Raw genomic sequence first — 23,145 nt, forward strand, 5'->3', positions numbered from 1 at the left:
AAATTGATACCAAATATTTTGTAACATTTCCTTTAAATTTTCTTTATTTTGTGACTTAGTTTGAAATGGGTTTTGATTTGTCTAATTTCATATAATTACATTCAATTTCACTAGATTTTCAAAAGATGTAAAATTGAATTAACTTGCATTCTGAAATTTTGAAACTTATGCTAGAATTTTATATAAGTAAATTGTTTGTAATGTTTTTTTATGTTGTTGTTAGTCATTGTGATGTGAGTTTCAGTTTATTTCTTTCTATTTCAATCATTTTCATTTACATTTATTTATTTTTATGATGTTTTGAAATTCTGATATAATGGTGTAATTTTATATTTGTAAGGATATTAATGCTCATATTTTACTTTTTCTTCAAATTTTTTTTAATTTAACTTTCACATTAGGTTCAATATTAATTTTATTGCATTTTATACAATTTCAGTTAATTTCATCAATTTTTCCTTAATTTTAAAACATGCAAAATTTGATGAAATTGATGTGAAATTGCAATATTTTCTTTTCAAATTCAATTTAACAATTTTATTAAACAATTCAAGTTTGATATTTTTAAATTAGTTATAGTAGATTTCATGCACTTTCATTGATTTCACGAGCTTTGAAATATTTTTGAGATTGTTTTGTTAAAGTTTTGAACTTAGTATAAATTGAAGTAATCCTACTTTTAATGATTCCAAAATATTTATGATGTTGTAGTTGATGAATTCGTCTTTTCATTTCAAGTAACCTCTTTGATGTATGAGCATTGTGATTTCTTCAATTTTTATCGTCTTTTTGTTTTTCGATCTTTTTTACAAGATATTTTTGGAATATTTTTAAATCTATATATTTGTAGTCCAATGAAGCTAGAGAGTGTAGATTGTTGTTTGATTACAGATAACAAAATGTGCATCGAAAGATCATATTTGAAAAAATAAATAGTATGTTTATAATTTGATATGGAAAGAATTTGTGCGTTGTTTTGGTTAGTACATGTTTATATATTTGATATTTTAAGAAATGCTATAAAAATGACATTTTAGAAATATTAATTTTGATTTTTTTAACCAAAGAAACCAACTTTATTCAAGAGCAACATTAGAATCCTTACATAAAGCTGGTCGTAACCAAGTTGGAATAAAAAAAAGAGATAAAACAATCAGCATTGAATAGAGCTTGTCTAGCCACAGTATGTGCAACTCCATTGGCTAATCTTGAAACATAAGCCACTCTAAATCCCGGTTTATAAGATAACAAATGTCTACAATTTTGAATAATATTACCAAAATCAGCAACATCCTCTTCATGAGATTGCAGACTCGTCAACACCACTTTAGCATCAATCTCAAAAATCACCTGAGTAAAATTTAAGGAAATAACCAAAGCAACTGCATATTGTAACGCTAAAGTTTCTACTGTTTAAAATTCAAAAAGACTACTTGTAATCGAGTTTCTCATTGCATAAAATGATCCATCACTACCACGTAAAATCGCTCCAGCACCACACACATTCCTTTCCTGGAAAATTGACGCATCAATATTACATTTGTAAATGCCGAAATCAGGTTTCTCCCATTGCGCCCGACAAGTTTGATTCGTATACATAGTTGTTCCTCGCACCGAACTAGTTGAGGCGTCTGCTGTCCTTGCTGCCATGCTTGAACATATCTCAAAACAAATTGAACCGCGAAACCCATATTATTGCAGTTCCCATTCCAAACCATCTGATTATGTTGATACTAGATACTCCATAAGACCGTCCCTGTTCGTCCAGCTTCCGTTGTTCTAGCCAATGAACACACATTTAAGAACCAGTTCAAGACCAATTCAGTTGCATCAGGTGGTGGGTTAATACCAGCAGTGTCCCAAAATGGTTTCAGACCGAAAGTACATGTCAGTCATGCTCGACATCTACATAACAGAACGGACAATTAATTGGAATATTCAATCCCCCTTACTAACCTATTTCTTATTAGCAAAGTACATGTACAAAAACGACATAGAAATAATTTTATTTTGTTAGGTAACCATAGCTCCTATAGATACCACCACCCATCATGTGAAAAACTCAAATGTCGCCCAGCCTCCAACAAACTGTAGCATGATTTGCTGTATATAGACCTATTTTTTTTTTTTTGATAAAGTATATAGACCTATTTTAGAATGCCTCCATTGCACTAAATCCGCTACCACCCTCACAGGCACAACCAAATTACAAATACTCACTGCTTCATCATGTTGAAAGGTCACAAATATTTTCTCTCGGTCCCATTGATGTGTTCTTGCTAAAAACAGCTCTTTTACAGTTGCATCCTCTTCCAAACCCATACTAAACGGCCAAGTTGTGCATTCTCACTGCATTGAACCCATTTATCCTTCTAGATACAGATTGTTTTTCCATCCCTTACTTTCCATCTCGTACCACTTGAAATTAATTCCCTTGCACACCACACACTTTTCCCAACGTAGCTCAAATTTTTGCCTAGTTTCGAAGTAAAGTAATCATCCTTTGGAAAATATCTAGGTTTAAAGATCTTACTTACCAAAGTCTGTGATCTATGAATTAACTTCCATCCTTGCTTTCCTAGTAGTGAGAGGTTGTATTCCTGAAGAGTTCGGAAACCCACCCCACCCATCTCCTTCCTAACACACATACACTCCCAAATCAATGAATATTCTTCGCCCCATTATTCTTCGTACCCTACCAAAAGGAGTTCATCGTTCTTTGTAGCTCATCCGACAAAGATTTTGGCAATAAAAATGTACTTATACAAAAGTCAGAAGTGCTTGAGCCACAGATTTAAGCATAATTTCCTTCCCACCTACTGATAGGAATTTATAATTCCAGGCACTAAATTGTTTCCTTAGCCTATCCTTAAGAAATCCAAAAATAAAATACTTAGACCGACCAATTAAAAAAGGTAAGCTAAGATATCTACTAGTATCTAACCTTGAATGAGCCTGGAGAATCTCTTTAATTGCATTTTCCATATCAACAGGAACATTTGCACTGAAAGTGATCCCATACTTCTGAAAATTTATTGTTTGCCCTGATGCGTGCTCATAAGCAAATAGTATGCTAGCAAATTCTGTAATTTATTGTATCGTAGCTTTACAAAAGAAAAAACTATCATCAGAAAAAAAATGTGAAACCCATGGAGCACCCCGAGCAACACGACAACCCGTCACCCGATCTTCCCTCTCTACTTTCTGAACCATTTGGGATAACACTTCAGCACACATAATAAACAAATACGGTGATAAAGAATCTCCTTGACGAATACCTCTACCAAGTTGAATAGGCCCATAAATTCTCATTAATCGAAATAGAATATGATACATCAATAATGCATAACATAACCCACCTCACCCATTTAGGATAACATCCAATTTTCAGCATAGCATAACTGCTTCTAGGAAACCTCAGTCAACTCTGTTATATGCTTTGCTGATAACTATTTTCAAAGCAAAAAAAAAAAACCATCATTTCCTTTATTCCTCCTTTTCATAAAATGTAGGGCCTCAAATGCTATTTGAAAATTATTAATCAAAGACCTACCAGGCATAAAAACAAATTGGCTATCAGAAATTAAAGCAGAAAGTATTACCTTAAGTCTGTTAGCCAAAACTTTGGCAATGATCTTATATAGAACATTGCATAACGAGATTGGCAATGATCTTAAACTCATCAAATGTAAACGTTGCAGTCAACAAAGCATTATTTCTCTCGGATGGATAGAAGATGCATAATAACATTAACCGTATCATAGTTCAAGGCATGTGACTGCTGAAATAATTTTTGAAAATACCCAGAGACAATAATTCCCATCTCACCTAAATCAGATGCCATAGACCCATCATTCCTTTGCAGTTTGATAATCTGATTTCGTTTCTTCCGAACATTTACACATGCATGAAAGAACTTCGTATTCTCATCACCACCCGAAAGCCAAAATCTCTTTGCACGCTGCTTCCAATACACTTCCTCAGACTCCAAAAGGCGATTGAGGCGACGACAAATTTTCAAAAAAATCAGCAATAAAACCCGAATCAGTTCTGTCCTGCAACCGGGCTAAATTTCTTATACAAATCGCAATTTGCTTAGTGAACCGAGAACGGAACCCTTTCCCCCACTACTCCATTTGAAATCATACATGTCGAAAGCTTCTCCATAACCAATAAACCCTGTTGATTTCTCCAGTTCTCCGAGACCATCTGGAAGAACCCATCCTCCTTAGTCAAATTTGAAACTCTGCCTACCTTGCCTTAAAGCAGCAAAGGCTGATGATCTGAATACCCGACCTCCAGTGACTATAGAGAATACGACGAGAATCAATCAAACCAACAAGCAAACCCAAACGCAGGATCCAACTTCTCCCTAATCCACAAATTAATTTTGATTTATTATTATTTTATAAATAATCCCCCTGTTTGGTATTTTAAAAATATTAGTATTTTACTGATGTTTGGATGAAATCGTTACATTCCATGTATAGATAATTCAATCAAAAGACGTTTTAAATCCATCAAATTACGAAAAGCTAAGGTGTATGGTCTAAGTATTTAAAATAATAATATTAAAAAAGAATGTCAGCATCCCAAATTAAGAAAGAAAAAGGTGATTGTTTGACATTATTGTGTGGGATGAGTGGTGCGCAACGATTTAGGATAAGATGTGGTTGTACTCAAGAGTCACCAAAAGAGTTTGGACTGGAGGAAACTATTATTTGAACCTAATTAATTAATCTCCTTCTGCTTGGACAAATATGAACTGCTTCTGTCATTTTCACCAATTGTTTAAATCATGTATATATGATATTGTGTAAAACACAAGTACCTCTAGTTTCCAGGTTGAACATTAGGTGGAGTGGATTCAATTTAACTAGACATTTTTAGACCTAGCTCAGCTCACAAATAGTCTAACCTTCAGTTGATTCAAAGACATAACTTTGTGTGTTCTCTGTTCACCAACAACTTTTAAAACTATTAACTTCTACAGTAACACTGCAAACATTCCATATTATCAAAAAAAAAAAAAAAAAAACACTGCAAACGTTCCAAAATCTTACATCATTATTTTTCCACTAACATTAAGCACTTGTATATTCCTTTCCCTGCTGAAACCCCAATACTGATACTGTGTTGGGATAAACATCACAAGCAAAGCAAAGGTTGCATCATAAGACTTTAAGGTATTCATCCTTAAAATTTTCAATATAGTTTCCTTTTCAAAATCTAAAGAGAAATGCTCAACTTGCTTTATGTTCCATGCAACGAATCTTACATTGTGGAACTGCAAAGCATAACTGAACAAACTGTTCAAGTTGGCTAACACAGAATGATATTGCGGTTGATATATTCAACTGCCAAGAAAGACCTAATACACAACACTATATCATACAAACTCAACATATTACCAACAAAAGCATGGCAAAGATATGCACTCAGTAGTGACAAGTTATTCTGCTAAGTTACAGTTGCACCGACGAATTCTGGTGAAAAAACTCAAGATGCAGATATGCTACTTCTCTTCAACAATTCCTGGAAAAAGCAGACAATAAGGTTGATCCATAGCATCAGAAACATTTTTCATTTTTTTTTTTTTTTTTTTTTTTACTTTTCATTTTAAAATGTTTTACCATTTTTGTAGCAATAACAGACAAATGCTGCCTCTCTTTTCTCTCACGCGCACACTCTCCACACCAGCTAGAAAAATCCTTTTGATATTTCTTCAACTCTCTAAATACTGAGCTGAAAGAGGGAAAATTGCAGTCAATAGTATTTTTTGTAATTATGAACAATAAAAAGGAACAATTCCAACTCATGATACTTTGATCACGCCAGTACTTTCACCTTCCTATATGTTGTCACTCATGAAGTGAATCTTTTCACCAAAAAACGTGGTGGTAAAATCTCAAGTACAAAGGCTAGGGAGAGAGATCTACCTTCTGCACCACATAATTAAGTTGACCCGGTGCCCAGAAATTGTAGCTCTGGCACCATGCCGATGGCGACCGTGGTGAAGAATAGCATGCCCTTGAACATGAGAGTAATCCAAAATTTCCTATAAATGCATGACACAAAGACTATAAGATAAATCTTCAGTCACTTGCAGTTAGCAAACCTCAGGTATTTTGACATAATGAAGATTAGTGACAAGAAACATTTTATGCAATTTATTAGCACTTAGGATCAATCTTATCAAAACCAAGGTATCTTCACCTTCATTGATAGCTAATAGTAGCTATATTTTTACTGTTATGTTTGAAGAAAGTTGTACTTCAAAAATCTTGAATATTCGTTCCAGTTCAGAACATGTCATAGATTTATTTCTCCTTCGTAACACAATTATATAAAAAGGCTACTAAGAAAAAGTTGGAGATTTATTCAACATATGACTAATGGTAGTCTAGCATAAAAAATAAAATTGAAAAATACCTCCGCTCGAGTTTCAGTATTCACATGTTTATCGCACCGTACGCCACGAAGGAACAATGCTCCACCACTGAATTCCTTACTTAAGCAAACATTCAAGGTGACTTCTGAGTCATCCACATGGAAACCTATATAGAAATTCTATTTAGATTTCACAAAACCTTAAAAGACAATTCAGCAATGGAAGCTCAGGTGCACAATCAGAAAACGAAAAAGGAATAAAATTGCCCTCAGAAGTAGAAATAAAAAGGAAAAGCGAAGACATAGCTTAAAGCCACAACTCCATAAAAATGAATGTCAGAAATAAATAACACCACCATCCATCCAAAGAATGACTACAACTTAGACAAACCTAAGCTGAAAAATTAGTCTGTGCAATGCTATTGAAACAGAGGAATTCAGAGAAAGTTTTCTTTTGCAATAAAAAGAAAGCAGAGAGTTAAGAGACAAGGATCGGTCTTTTTATCTTTTCACTGCTTAGATCCAGTCTATCACTACTGGGTGATAAAAGATTGATGGAGTCCGAAATCAGCAAGTTAGGTTACTATTTGCAGTAAATATGACAATACAAATAAAGTATCAAGCAAGCACCTACCAAGGTCAATATCCCTATCCGCTCCATATTCAACAACAAATCCATGGTGAGAATCCAGAGTTAATCCGCCAACCTCAGCAAAGAAAACTACAAGGAAAATCAATCATAACCAATAAGCACTTACAACAATATTCATAACAATATTAATAACTGAATAAAGATACATTACCTTTTGACATAGGGCGTATATATTCATCCATCAATTTGTTAAGCATTCTTTCTAGGCCAAAATCATCAAGAACAACACCATACTTGTTCATTGTGTTTGGGCGCATTATCCTGAATTTCGTCTCATGGACCCACCTTTCGAAGTTCTCAACCTATTCAATCAGAACCTGATAAGAGCACATGCAAACTAAAATACGAGCAAAATTATAATACTAACATCACAACCGACAAGAATGAGATAGTAGTACCTCAGCCATCAACATCTCACAAAAATTTGGCTGGAGCATTTCAAATAGGAATACTCCTGGCGTGGGTTCAACCACTATACTCCTAATACTCTGTTCGGTACTTTCATTAATTGCTTTAAGAAATGAGGGAACAAAGAAGTTTGCAGCATTGATAGCATGTAGCTCCTTATGTAGAGGCTGAAAAAAAATAAAAAATAAAAACAGGAAACAGACAAGAAGAATGAAGAGAAGATAGAAAAAAAAAAGGAAATAAAAAAAAATATCCCATTGATAAGAAAAATAGGATAATGAAAATAGGTCGAAAATAAAATTTTATCTTACATTGGAAAATTTTAGTTCATTGTTTTTCACCATTCTGGATATAGTATAGTATTCTGAAATATCTGATATGAGACTTTGTACAAACATTGCCAGGTTTATAGTATGGGGGATAACACATCCTAAAGGGTAGGCTGATAGATTACAGGATACCCATGCAGCTAAGATAGCTTTTGCAGCCAACTTTTAGATTAATAGGTGTTACATAATAAAGGAAGAAGCGTAATTGAGTAATTTATGCTCAATTTAATATTTATGTTTTCTAAAGTTTGTTAGTTAAATAGCTTGAATCATTGCCGTTTTAGTATTCTGTTAAGTTGTTACTGTTTTGTTTGGCCTTAGCCTATTTTGGACTATCAGAGGCAATTGCCAGCTGTCTAACCACAGCTGTACCGTGTGACCCTTTTTCCTTGCCCTCAGCTGACATCCAGCTGCTATTTAAGGTCATGCTTGTAAGGGCAATCTATCAATCACCCTTTCTATCAATGCTCTCAATGGGGAAACACTAGATCAAAAATTGGCCCATGAAGTCAAACTACCTCTTCTTAAGGTCAAACCTGCAGCAGTAACAGTAGCAGTAGCAGATGGCAGGCAGCTCACTATGCATTCCAAATTTCGTGATTGCAGTTGGAGCATGCATCATATCAGGTTTACGTTTACTCTTCGAGTATTTAGGTGACTATGATATGATTTTGGGGTTTGACTGGATGAGGAGACATACCCCAGTCACCTTTGATTTTGATAGAAATAGACTACTAGTGCATAAGGATCAAAAAGAAGTTGAGTTGAAGGGCATGGGTGAGGATTTCTCATTAAAGATGGTATCACTAAAGTCCATTAATAAGCTTATATCCAAAGGTTGGAAAGGGGTTACTTTAACCCTATTCCTTATTTCAATACCCCAAATTCCTGTTGACCCAAATATTGAGCCGATTTTACAAACAAAAGAGACCCTGCCTCAATCACCATGCACTTTTCTTCCCTTATTCCAAACATTTATTTCAGCCACCAACTATTTTACAACCCATAAGGACTCATGAAAATTCTATTCCTCTAAAGGCTGCAATAGAACTTGTTAATGTGAGATCTTCTCGCTATTCATTTCATCAGAAAAATGAAATTGAGAAGCTGATTGCTGAAATGTTAAACAGTGGTGTAATTCAACCAAGTCACAGCCCCTCCCTATGCCTCTCCAGTCTTGTTGGTGAAAAATAAGGATGGAGCTTCGAGGTTTTGCATGGATTACAGGGAGCTTAAAAGGTGACAGTGAACAGGAAATCGGATCAACTATATTTGTGTCAAGCTGGGCATGATCAATATTTATGCTTCAACTTGAGGGGCAGTATTATAGAAATCAATTTCCTTGGCCATAGATCAAAACTATGACCACGATATTGATAAAGGTTTAACAAATGGAGATCTCGCATATAAGCATTCTACCACTAGCTATTGTGTATTTGTTGGAGGCTATCATGTATCTTGGAGAAGTAAAAGGCATATGTGTTTACTAAAGCATATGTGTTTACTAAAGCATTACCATGAAATCGGATCAACTATATTTCTATCAGGTTGTGCATGATCAATATTTATACTTCAACTTGAGCGGAGGTGTTATAGAATGTATGATTGTAGGAATCAGTTTCCTTGGTCATAGGAATTAGAATAAATGTGATTTATTACTCTCATGGTATAGCATATTGATGTATTTATATACGTAAAATCCATTCATAATACAAGATATACAAGTATTGTTCCATTCTCTGTGTTAGAATATTAAATTATAGTATTATCTGATGTTAAAATAGCAAGTCATGGAAAATGATAAACCTTGAAGTGCCTGAAATATTGCAAGAGGAATTTTGTGCATGAGATAATATTAATCATGGAATTACCTGGTAGCATGATATAATCTTCTGTCTGTATTCCCTATGCTTTTGGATCTGCCAATTTGAAACACAAAAAAGAAGAAATTGAAAAATGGCATTATCAACACCCCCAAAATGCATGAGATCATGGGCAATGCAATGATCTCCATTCCAACTCTAAGAAGAGAAAGCACTACGGGATATATTAGAACTGGCTGAGAGGAGGTTTTATTTCTTTTGTACAACTTTTATTTATGAGTCATTTTTCCCAAACAAAAATGCAAGGAACTGGAAACATATATGATTGCGAGTACAGTAAAAAGTTGTACAGAAAAATGGCATTATCAACACCCCCAAAATGCATGAGATCATGGGCAATGCAATGATCTCCATTCCAACTCTAAGAAGAGAAAGCACTACGGGATATATTAGAACTGGCTGAGAGGAGGTTTTATTTCTTTTGTACAACTTTTATTTATGAGTCATTTTTCCCAAACAAAAATGCAAGGAACTGGAAACATATATGATTGCGAGTACAGTAAAAAGTTGTACAGAAAAATGGCATTATCAACACCCCCAAAATGCATGAGATCATGGGCAATGCAATGATCTCCATTCCAACTCTAAGAAGAGAAAGCACTACGGGATATATTAGAACTGGCTGAGAGGAGGTTTTATTTCTTTTGTACAACTTTTATTTATTAGTCATTTTCCCAAACAAAAATGCATGGAACTGGAAACATATATGATTGCGAGTACAGTAAAAAGTTTGAAACTGATGATCCTCACATAACAAACATCCAAGCTAAGTATATAACGAAATTTGCCTTTATATTCAATATACTGTAAATGGAAAATGCCCATTTATTTGTCCAATTGCCAGGTTACTCATAACCAAGAAGCATGAAAATAGCATGAAAATCAGACATCGCGAAGAAAGAACAAGTTGAAAAGCCCCAGCTCTAGAAAAGAAGTAGCTAAAGCCACAATACAATCTTCTATTGCTGAAATTCTAAAATTTTCGTCAGCGCATAAATATGATGATTCTACATACCCAAAGAGAGGGAGAAAGGAAGAAGACGAAGAACAGAATTTCATATCATTCAGCTCAATGTTACATCTATCACAAATGCATAGTGAAACAGAGTGAATTGGTCCTAAAAACCAAATCATTAAAACAGTCGCTGTAGAACACAGTAAAAGCAGAAGAAATGCATGAATAGAAGCATCCATAAGCACACAACTAAAAAAGAAGCATACGCGAGTACGTTCACCCTGAGGAGAGTAGCGAAGGAGAATATCCTTCATGAATTGGATTTTAGAGTCGCGAGACAAATTGAGCAAAGGAGAAGGTAAGTATCGCTCCAGCGAGGTGAAGAGAAGAGGACTGAAATCCAATTGCATGTCGTCATAGCTATCAGGGTTGTGATCGGTGCTAGGATTCAAGCTGAGCCTCGTAGATAGGAGAGCGTTGGCATTTCCACTGGATTTCTGATGCGGATTGGGTGACATTGTCAGACCAAATATTTACAGATTGAAGTTGCGATTGAGAGTGAAGAAATTAGGGTTTCACGGTAGTTTGTGGGGGAAGTTAGGGTTTGTTATGCTATACCGTATAGAAACGGGAATCAGCAGAAGAAGCACAGCAGAGCCAAACTAAAGCGTCATAAATTTAGGGATGTTCAAATGTTTTTAGAAGCTCATACATACAAAGGTTTTAAAAGGTTTATAAGAATGTAGTTATATTCAATTAGGATGTAGTTTTTTTTTTTTTTTTATACAATGTACTAAAATAGTCCAAGGTTTTAGAGAAAGTACCAATTTAGGTTTAACATTCAAAATAGTACCAATACAGGCTTAACGTTTACAACATAATATCAATTTAGGCTTAACGTTTACAATATAGCATCAATTTAGGTCTCACGTACAAAATAGCACCAATTTAGGCTTAACGTTTATAATATAGCATCAATTTAGGTCTCACGTACAAAATAGCACCAATATAGGTTTAACGTTTACAAAATAATACGAATTTAAGCTTAACGTTTTACAAAATATATACAATTTAAGCTAAACGTCATAATTAAATTAATCATATTATATTCTTTACCTATTAACTTTATATGTTATTTTTTTATTTAGTTCTATATTCTTATTTATTATAATATAATTAATTAGTATTATTGTCCATTAAAATCTTATATTTGCTTTTAATAAATGATTCCATGACTACTAAATTTCATTACTTATGTAATATATGCAAACTAAAAAAATATTGTGGATATTCAATTACTTTTAGTTTGCATATATTACATGAGCCATGGAATTTCGGAGTCATAGAATGGTTGATGAAAAACAAATATAAAGTTTTAATGGACAAGAAAACTAATTAATTGTATTATAATAAATAAGAAAATACAACTAAATGAAAAGAAAACATATAAAGTTAATAGGAAAAGAATATAATATGGTTAATTTAATTATGAGTTTTAGCTTAAATTAGATATATTTTGTAAACGTTAAGGTTAAATTCGTATTATTTTGTAAATGTTAAGCTTACATTGGTGCTATTTTGTACGTGAGGCCTAATTGATGCTATATTGTAAACGTTAAGCTTAAATTGATATTATATTGTAAACGTTAAACCTATATTGGTGCTATTTTGAACGTTGAGCCTAAATTAGTACTTCTCCAAAAACCTTAGGCCTATTTTGATACTTTATCCTTTTTTTTTTTTGATAAAAAATTATGATGTAGTATTGAACTGTGAAATGGATGCTCCTAATGTTTACACTCAGGGAAAATTTTACCCCTAAAGTCTAAAATTGTGCAATTTTATCACTAGTATTGGCAGCCGAGAGCAATTATACGTTTAATGTTGTCAAGTTTGGTCGATTTGAGAAATAATTCATCAAACTATGTTCTCGGTCATAAATCTTGTGATCTACACTTCACATATGAGTCATTTTATCACTTATTAGTAACAAATCATAAACATATGTTTAAACGTGAAAAAAGTTTTGAAAAAAAATTAAAAACACTGTGTCCATTGTACGAGTTGGACAAAAAAATTCAAAATATTTTACCGAATTTATAAATATTAATTTTCAATTCTATTATTAAATCATAGAAAATAAGAATTTTTTAACGAACGGACACGCAATTGGTGAACAAAATATTTGTGTTTTTAATAATGTTTCAAATTGACCCAACTTGCCAACATTATAGCTAAAATTACACTATTTTAAACGTTAGAGATAAAATTGCTACTACATATAAATGTTAGGGGTATTTTGGCATATTATCCCTATTAAAATGGGTTAATTACAAATAACTACCCTGTGGTTTGGCCGATTTGCGATGTGGTACCTGTGGTATTTTTTTTTTTTTTGCAAACACAACCCTATAAGTTGCAAAATTTTACATGTTTTTTTACTTTGCCAAATTTGACCGATAACGACTTCGAAATAAAAAATTTCAAGAGCTAAATAATATTTTAAGCAACTTTAATTCTTCAACTTTTTAGGTTTAAGGTCATTTAGGTGTTATTTTTAATGAGAGAGAAAGATAATGTTTAGAGAGAGAAAACTCCAAAAATGATGATTTTGAAAAATTAAAAATATGGTTCCATAGTAAATATGATATCAAACAAGTTTAATTCTTGAAAATTTTCATTTCGAAGTCGTTATCGGCCAAATTTGGCAAAGTAAAAAAAACATGTAAAATTTTGCAACCATAGAATTGTGTTTGCAAAAAAAAATACCACAGGTACCACATTGCAAATCGGTCAAACCACAGGGTAGTTATTTGTAATTAACCCTATTAAAATTAATAACCTATAGATTTTGAATGACATTTACTTCGTTTTGCTTTTACGATTTTACTGGAGTTTCTTTTCTTCCATCCCTCCCCACAATACTTAATACTTGATGGGCACATTTTTATGTTAATAGAAATATAACATCTTCCCACAAAGATATTTTGTGATATGCATATAAAACAAATTGCAAGCAAAGATGAGTTATAAGAAAAATTGCAATTGGCGAAAGAACCGAATCAGATAATAAGAGATGATGGACTGCAGAATACCAGTGAAAAATATTCAAGAAAAGTTGGCAAGAGCATCTTTAAGAGATTTGTAGTCCACTCTCTAAATATAATATAAATAATTCACTTTTAATAATTTAGGGATTGAATATGATATGATGTCCAACAATACTCTTATATTCGCTCTTTATTCTAGGGATGTCTCTAGTTGATAATGTCCAAATTGATTTTGAGTCGATATATTACATGAAAAGAAAGAATAGGGAAAATAAATGGGATGTTGCACTCAAAATTGACATCAGTAAAGCCTATGATAGGATAGATTGGGGGTTCTTGAATTCGGTTCTAGCTCGAATGGGTTCCATGACCAATGGCTTCAATGGATAATGCTTTGTGTTACAATTGTTTCATATAAGATCTCTCTCAACGGTAAGTGCATTGGTTTGTTCACTCCTGGCAGGGGTATGTGTCAACGGGACCCATTATCTCCGTATCTTTTTATCCTATGTGCAGAAATCCTATCACAACTATTATACAGAGTGGAATTGGAGGGTAAGATTTGTGGTTGTCGGGTGACGAGAGGGGATCCTATGGTCTATCATCTCTTGTTTGTTGATGATAGCTTCCTGTTTTTTGGAGCTGGTCTTGAGGAGAGTCAGGTTATTGTTGATCTTCTACACAAGTATGAAGTAGCCTTTGGTCAGGCAATCAATCGTAGAAAATCTGGTATTTTTTTCAATGTCAACGTTCCAATGGATGTTAGGCGAGATTTCAAAAGCCTTCTACGGGTTGAGGCTAGTCTAGATACAAGTCGTTATCTGTGCTTTCCTTCTCTTATTGGCTGATCTAAGAAGGCAATATTTAGCTTTCTTATGGATAGACTGCGAAAATTGTTCAGCTCTTGGAGTTTTCGCTTCCTCTCTTCGGCAGACAATGAGGTATTGTTAAAATATGTGGCACAGACCCTTCCGCCTTTTTGTATGAGTATGTTCATGCTACCAAAAAGGGTGTGTGAGGAGCTGTAAAGAATGATGAATTCATTTTGGTGGGGTACAAAGGATAACGAGAAGCGGAATATTCACTGGTTTGACTAGCAAAGGATGCGTGTACGGAAGGAGAAGAGCGGGCCAGGATATACGGATCTGCATGATTATAATTTATCGCTCCTGGGAAAACAAGGATGGAAATTGATTAGCCAACCACATGCTTTGGTAAGTAAAATCTTTAAAGCCAAATATTATCCGAAGGAAACTTTCCTATCCTCTAAATTAGGCAAATCCTAGTTATGTTTGGAGGAGCATGTGGGGTGTGTTGCGTAGAGGATTTTGCTGGCGGATTGGGAGTGGGAGTACGATTCAAGCATGGAATGAACCTTGGATTATGAGCAACATTGCTACTAGTTTTGTGAGTGGTTCTTATTGTGCTTCTGGGAATGAAAATATTGTTGTAAAGGATTTATTTATTCCAAGACACAAGGTTTGGGATAGAGGAAATGTTTTTAACATCTTTAATCCAACTTAGCAGCAAGCATTTATGTTATGACCCTCTTAAACCAAATAGACTTGGATAGATTAATCTGGCACTTTATAAAAACAGGCTCATACACGTCCAAGTCGGGTATCAATTTTTAGAGGAGGGACGCTGTCAGGATGACGTGCACGAGGGGTGGAGAAGGTTATGAGGTTGCAAAATTTTGCCAAAGATAAAACTGTTTGTATGGAGATTGTGTTCTAACTCGTTGGCAACTAGGTGGCTTCTAGCAGCTCGTCACATGGCAATATCAAATGAGTGCGGCTTGTGTCAAAGAGAAATTGAACACGGCTGACACTTATTTGCAGGTTGCCAATTTGCCAAGGATTGTTGGGCAACTGATGGTCTGATTCAGCCTGATCCGTGAGAGGAGGTGCTCGGTCGATGGGTTCTGTAAATGGGTAAGGAAGCCCTAGAAGAGGTCCTAGTTTGTAGTGTCTGCGTATTATATATTATTTGGACCCAGCGAAACGAAAGAGTATGGAATGGTCGCTGCTCATCGCCTGATATTGTTGTATGATAGGTATTAAAGTTCTTATCAGAATGGCGGGAAGGGCAGAAGCGAATTTTGATTCATGCATCAAATGAGTCAAATCCATTGGATAGGGGATGTGCTAGATGGACTCGTCCGACTGAAGGGCTTTTTAAATGTAATGTGGATGGGTCTATATCCTTTGTGGAAGGACGGTGTGGGGGAAGGGGTGGTTCGAGACTGGTAGATTGCAGTTCGGACATTTCGAGCCAAAGGTAGCGGAGGCTATTGCTATTGTTAGGGATTAATCATGGAAAATCAACGAAGCACAGTTGAATGCTACCGTTAAAATTTTCTATAATCCAATGACTGTGTTAGACTACCGTAGATTAAACCTCAAAACAATCTTAACACGAGGATTAAAAACTTACGGGTTATGTCTCTTCTAGAGACGGCTAAAGAAATCCACACATCGATGGATTCTCCAAAGAGCTCGTGCACCAACCATAAAGGAACAAAGATGGTGCTAGCCGGAATCTGGAATGGAAACGAAGAACATGAAGAACACCAAAGAGGGGGGCGAAATCTTTAGTGTATAGGAGGCTCGGGTTTTAATTCTTTTAATGTGGTTCTTAAGTACCTTTCTTAACTAGGTTTAGGTTTAATGTGGTTAATATCTAATTAGACCCTTACTGATCCCTAATCATAAATATAACCCTATAGATTAGGTTTAATTCAATTAGAATCAATTAGGTTTAATTCAATTAACCCACAATTATTATTAAGGCCTAAAAGAATTAAATTGTATTTATGGTTCAATTAATAATTTATCTCATACAATCTAATTAATCAATTGATTAATTAATTACATTAGAAAATTTAATTAATTAACCATAGCCAAATTAAATACTAAATTGATTAACTTGTTATTTAACAAATAATCAATCAGTCCCTTCTGTTAATTAATTGACAATTAATTAGCTCATTCCATTCCAATTAAATATAGTATATGTATTTATGATTATATTCTGTTCCACCGGTTGTGTATACATGATCCTAAGGGTCCATCCACAGCCAGTCATGGACCTAAAGCCCAATGACCGTAAGTGGGTTCTAGCAAACCATTACATTCACTTCATCTATCTGCAACAACGTGTTCAACGATTCACCCAATATACCCATATTTGGCATCGCTACAAGAAAATAACAGTTTACCGATGACATTTTACCAACGACACATATGTCGTATGTATTAGCGATGATATACCTACGACTTACTTTCAAAATTATTCAATCAACATTATAAACCAAAATACCAATAAAATGCAAAGGACTTACCGACGATAGAAGTTACCAACGACTTATGTCGTTGGCAATGGTAACGACTATACGTCGTCGGAATTAGGGACAACACACCAAGGACATACCTCTAAACGAAATATATATATATATATATAATATTTATTACAAATTTTTTAAAATATTTATTAAAAATTATCAACAACTTATCACGATTATATATATATAATATAGGGATAAGATGCAAAAATACACTTAACGTCTAAAATTATGCAATTTTACCCGTAATATTGGTACCAAAGAACAAATATACCCCTAACATTGACACCGTTTGGTCAATTTAAGAAATAATTCAACAAACTGTTTTCTTAGTAATAAATCTTGTTATCTACGCTTCACATATATGTCATTTTATTACGCACTAGTAATAGATAAAAACATATGAGTAGACGAGAATAGAAATAAAAATAAAGATTAAAAAATTATATTGTATTTTTTATGAGTTAGATAAAAAAATGTCAAATATTCGGCCTAATTTAAAAATATTAACCTTCAATCTATTTAAAAAATAAAATGTGAAATCTATGTTTTTAGAAACAAAACATATGTGTTTTATAATGATGTGCGAAATTGATTCAATCTTTCAAGATTATAGGTAAAATTGCTCCCGGATGTCAATATTAATGTATTTTTTATCATATATATATATATATGATAATTCACAAAAAAATTCCCTCCTTTTTTTAAAAGAAAAATGTCCCCCTTTTTAACTCTAAATTTTCCACAAAAAAATCCCCCCTTATTTCACCAAAATTTCCCTATTTCCCCCAATTTTCACTCTCTCCTCTATCTCTTTCAGTGTCGTACTCGTTCGACCCTCCTGACCTAAAATCCATCCCATTTTCATCCTTCTTCCGCAATCGTTTGGCTTCCGAAGCCATCATCGAAGTCGCCAGTCTTGATTGTATTGTGCCGGTAAGATTACCCCTTTCGTTTTCTCATTGTTAAGATCATTAATTTTGTGTTCTTTGCTTTACCGTTTTCTACTCTTTGAACTAATTTAATGTGCTTTCTCTGCCATATCCTATTTTTGCCCTTTGTCTGAAACTCTTTCTTTTCAGCTTCACCATTTGTCAAACAAACATACAAGTAAAGATTAATCGAGTTTTCAGGTTATTAAGATTGAGATTCTTATGATTATTGGAACTTTTATGACCCATTACCGGAGTGTTGGACAATCTAGGTCAAATTGAGACCTTGTGGGGTAAAAAGATAAGGTAATCATTTGAATTATCGATTTGCATCTTGTTATGTAATCCATCCTTTGCTTTCTCTTTCTCGTGTTCGTCCCTTAGGTAATTTTTTGCTCTTTATAATTGGTGCTTGTGATTTCTAGTCTCTGATTGAATCTTTTGAACATCTTGCTCAATTTCTATTTATCTGGCTTTGATTTTTGTTTTCAATTGCTTTTCCCTGGCTTGGATTTCACAAGATATGGCTCAAAACTCTTCTTTTTGTTTCCTCCTTTTTCAAGCCCTGCTGATATAGATCATTTATCCAATAGCTTTTGTGCATTCTATGAGGAAAAATGTCCTTGCTTTTCTAATATCCAATATATCGAACCATGGTAGATAAAGGCTTCTACAAAATTTCAGAGTCTAGTGATATGATAAAGGCTTTTACAGAATTTCAGTGTATAGTGATATGATTCTATGCCATGGTAGTCATAGAATGAAAGAGTTGGTGAAATAGAGTAAGAATTGTAGGATCTTATAGATAAAAATAAATAGTTGCTCAAATGGCGAATTTCAGTTAAACTCACATATTCATTCCTTTTCACAAGCATTATCAAATGTTATAGTGTGAGAAAATCTGTCTCAACTCAACTAGGTGTTATAAATAATCAATTTTATGATTCCTAGTCTAAAAACATCAATAAATTAGATGGAGTTTCATTGCTAAATCATGTTATATTTCAACCTGTTTGATTTACATATATTCCAATATCAATTATTCTATTTGTTGGTTGGATCTAAATTGTTGTTTGGATTTCATACTTTCATGGGACACAGGAAAACACTTTTCAAGCTTCACACCTTCTTGAATTTATAGAGTTGGTAAGCAAAGCATTTATTTACCATATTTTTCTGACTTAAAATATCATACTATGATCCAATATATTGACAGCATTCGGGAATTATCTTTTAAAAACCTTTGCAAACCATGAGACAGAATTGTTCCAGACTTGTCTGAATTTGTGCTATTATGTTTAAGTTAACTCATCCATAATAAGCCTTTTATTGCTATGAAATTTGTTGTTAATCTTATGGTTTGCCTTGTGTGTTAATGATGAATGGCAAAAGGATTATGGGGATATAAATGAATTATATGGTTACCAGAATCTCACAGCTTGTGAAATCACTATTCTTTGAGCATTGAATTTGAGACATTACAATGCTAATATCCTGTTTTTGCAGGTTTTGAGGGGTATGGAAAATGGTGAGGGCTTAAAGCTCATCGAACAAGAGAATGGGATTGAAGCAATGGAAAGGTTTCAGTTCCATGAGAATGAAGATCTGAGATATGGCTAATGGGTCAGTTGATAGATACTTCAGCAAGGATTATAGACTCGATCAATAGGCTGATTGATGTATACCATGGGATCATTGCTAAAACACCTGAGTACTATTATCTTGGTTCCTCATGTGTACGGTAAAAATCATCGCAACTAAACTTTGATTTTTTTTTGTCTTGCTTTGTAAATTATGGTACTAAAAACCAGTTGCAATATGGGCAAATGAAGGTCAATTGCATCTGAATTACTACATCTGAATTACTTAAATTCTTTTTTATCTGAATGACTCAATTTCATCTGAATTACTTAAATTCTGAGCATGCTTAGTTCACAACTTGTGTTTACTTGAATTCTAAATTTGCTCTGGTTATGAACAGTTCAAATATTTTCATGTATTGATTTTATTTCTTCCATGATTGGTTTCTTTTTCCAACTTAATGACTTGACCTTCTACACAATAATCTGATATGCATGGACAAATTCCTTTTCACGGGTCACAAATTAATTTTTTTTTGTGTGTGACATTATATAATGGTAAAGTTGGAACTTGGAAGTCATTTCATAATTGGTTGTTCATTCCTGCTATCGGAGTTGGTTTATGATGACAACAAGCTCATATATATGGCTTTCACATAATTGTAGGTACAAGGATTCACATAAATCCAGTCAGTTGCACTTTGCAAGGAAGTTCGTCCATTTAAGTATTCAAAGCCTTCAATGCTCTTGGGGGTAATCGTCTTCTCATTTGGAGAGAATGCAATGCTTCCTAACATACATGTAGTATATTTCGAGCAACTTACATTTGGCAACTTTTTCACTTTCATTTTCGGAATCATTGTTCCGCTGATATGTAACAGCTTTGTTGTTTGGAATTAATATGTTCCTTTTGTTTTTTTTTCTATGATGCTATTTATTATGTATCCGCTATCAAATTGATTAAAAATAAATAGAATATAAAATATTTTTTGATTTATCATATATATATTATATTTTGTTAATACTTAATTTAGCAACGACATACGGACAACGCTTTACCAATAATACATGTTGGAACGACTTACCAACAACAATATTACCAACTACTTACCAACTATACATGTTAGCAACAAAATAACGACAACACTATTCTAAATCTGGTGTGAGAAATGCCAACGACATACCGATGATGTAGCATTTACCAACAACTTAACAACGATAATAGTCGAGTCTATTAACAAGGAGTTGTAATTCTATTAGGCTATCACCTACAATTTGCCAACGACATTGTCGTAGAAAATACTAATGACATGGATTTTATCGTCGGTATATATTTTGCCAACAAGCGAAATGGCTTCGGCATATATTACGTTGGTATGTCATTGCTAATGACGATTACCAACGAAAATATGACAATTACCAATGACATTGTGTCATTTGTAAACTGTTATTTTCTTGTAGTGCATCCTGTTACGGACCTATTAGGCGTATATCAAAGTGAACGGGATTCCACATCATTTACAATAATAAAATCAGGTCTGGAGGTAATAGAGTTCTACACTTAGAAATATCAATGACACGTCCACCATGAATCTTTCTAAAGCGGATCGGTCCAGTCCTACATTGAGCTATATCAATGCATACCTGTATCCAAATTTGACTATACAAGTATTGTAATGGTACATCCAACACCATTATATAGATACTAGATGCATAGACCTTTAGTTATATTCATTCCCATGAATAGAACAGGTCTCAGATAGGTTTATGATTATCAATCAATGGATACTTTGTACATGTTTCATAGCACAAAATATAAACAATATGAATTAATGCCTTTATTCATATAACACTTATACAATATATTCAAACAATATACATAATCTTTAACACATAGTCTAGAACCAATGCATATGAACTAGGGCACACCAACAGTCTCCCACTTGACCTAGGTTTAAGTATGCATTGCCCTAATTCCTATAGATCTAGTGTGACTGTCATGCTCTGTCTATCGCAGCGCTTTGGTCAAAGGATCGGTGATATTGTCCTATGTGTCTACTCTCTCTAATGTTATTTCACCTTTGCTTATGATTTCTCAAATGTAGTGAAATTTCTCAAGAACGTGTTTGGATCCTCAGTGTGACCTGGCCTCATTAGCTTATATGATGGCCCCATTATTATCACAGAATACCATGGCTGGCCCTAGGATAGTGGGTACTACTCCTAGGTCAGTGATGAACTTCTTGATCCAGACAGCTTCCTTTGCAGCATCGCCTGCAACAATGTACTCAACTTCCATTATAGAATCTGTAATAGTTGGTTGCTTAGATGATCTCCAACTAACAGCGTCACCATTTAGGAGAAAGACGTATCCAGATGATGATTAGAATCCATCCTTATAAGCCTAGAAACTCACATCGGTGTAGCTCATTATTGTCAGCTCCTCTTATCCTCCGAACACCAGGAATGCACCCTTTGTTCGATTAAGGTACTTTAGGATTGCCTTAACCTCCATTTAGTGCTCCTCACCGGGATCTGATTGGAATCGACTCGTCATGCTTAATGCATACGCAACATCTAGTCTCGTACATAACATGGAATACATGATAGATGCTATAGCCGAAGCATAAGGAATCTTCTCCATACGTTCTCTGTCCTCTTTGATTTTAAGACTTTGCTTCTTAGTCAGTATCAACCCATGGCGCATAGGAAGGAATCCTCTCCTTGCTTGATCCATACTAAACCGATTAAGAACCTTGTCAATATACAAGGCTTGACTTAAGCCTAGAAGCCTTTGGGTCGATCTCTGTAGATTCTGATCCCAAATATTATTTCGTCTTCTCCTAGATCCTTCATCGCGAAGCACTTGTTCAATCACTACTTGACACCTTGCAGTGTTGTAACATCGCCTCCAATAAGGATTATGTCATCGACATACAGCACTAGGAACGTTCGTACGCTCCCACTAACTTTATACACACTAGGCTCATCAAGGTTCTGCACGAATCTATACTCTATGATGGCTTCGTTGAATATTTTATTCCAATATCGAGATGCTTGCTTTAACCCATAAATGGATCTTTGAAGCTTGCATACTCTATTGGGATGTTTCGGGTCAATAAAACCCTCTAGTTGTGTCATATAGACATCCTCAAGTAACTTTCCATTCAGGAAAGCGGTTTTGACGTCCAGCTGTCATATCTCATATTTGTACCATGCCGATATGGCCAAAACAATCCTTATGGATTTGAGCATCGTTATTAGTGATACGGTCTCATCATAATCAATTCATTGAATCTGCATGTAACCTTTCATAACCAAACGCACCTTAAAAGTGTTATTAGCTTTTAACTTGAAGCGCCACGTGCAACCTATCACCTTAGCATCCTGAGGTGGATCCACCAAGCACCAGACTTGGTTATCGCGTATAAATTGCATTTCAGCCTTCATGTCTTTTCTCCATTGGTCTGATTGTGGGCTATCAATAGCCTCTTGATAGGTTTGGGGTTCTTTCTGATCAACGACCATGAGATCCCCTTCGCCACTAACGAGGAATCCATACCTCTCAGGTAACTGATGTGTTCTATCAGACCTTTTAAGGTCCTATACAATCGGCTCAGCCT

General features: G+C 34.3%; 1 protein-coding gene across 1 annotated transcript; it reads right to left on the reverse strand.

Annotated features, from left to right (window-relative positions):
* Positions 1-5,189: 5,189 nt before the first annotated feature.
* On the reverse strand, positions 5,190-11,328 carry LOC136235630 (2-oxoglutarate and iron-dependent oxygenase domain-containing protein CP2-like). The gene is made up of 9 exons (XM_066025447.1): positions 10,884-11,328; positions 9,651-9,698; positions 7,441-7,617; positions 7,194-7,344; positions 7,025-7,111; positions 6,433-6,557; positions 5,940-6,058; positions 5,634-5,745; positions 5,190-5,535 (listed from the first exon to the last, which is right to left on the reverse strand). The coding sequence occupies exons 1-9, from the start codon at positions 11,133-11,135 to the stop codon at positions 5,500-5,502; spliced, it is 1,107 nt and encodes a 368-aa protein (XP_065881519.1). The 5' UTR covers positions 11,136-11,328; the 3' UTR covers positions 5,190-5,499.
* Positions 11,329-23,145: the final 11,817 nt, after the last annotated feature.

Source organism: Euphorbia lathyris, chromosome 1 (genome assembly GCF_963576675.1).
Source record: "Euphorbia lathyris chromosome 1, ddEupLath1.1, whole genome shotgun sequence".
Lineage (NCBI taxonomy): Eukaryota > Viridiplantae > Streptophyta > Magnoliopsida > Malpighiales > Euphorbiaceae > Euphorbia > Euphorbia lathyris.

What these genes read in the sequence shown, in the direction of transcription:
- LOC136235630 (XM_066025447.1), bottom strand. Translation starts at nt 11,135, where the DNA reads ATGTCACCCAATCCGCATCAGAAATCCAGTGGAAATGCCAACGCTCTC. An exon ending in GGATAGGGATATTGACCTTG is followed by an intron (nt 6,558 to 7,024) that starts GTAGGTGCTTGC and finishes ATTTCTATATAG; the next exon opens with GTTTCCATGTGGATGACTCA. An exon ending in ATACTGAAACTCGAGCGGAG is followed by an intron (nt 6,059 to 6,432) that starts GTATTTTTCAAT and finishes ATGCATTTATAG; the next exon opens with GAAATTTTGGATTACTCTCA.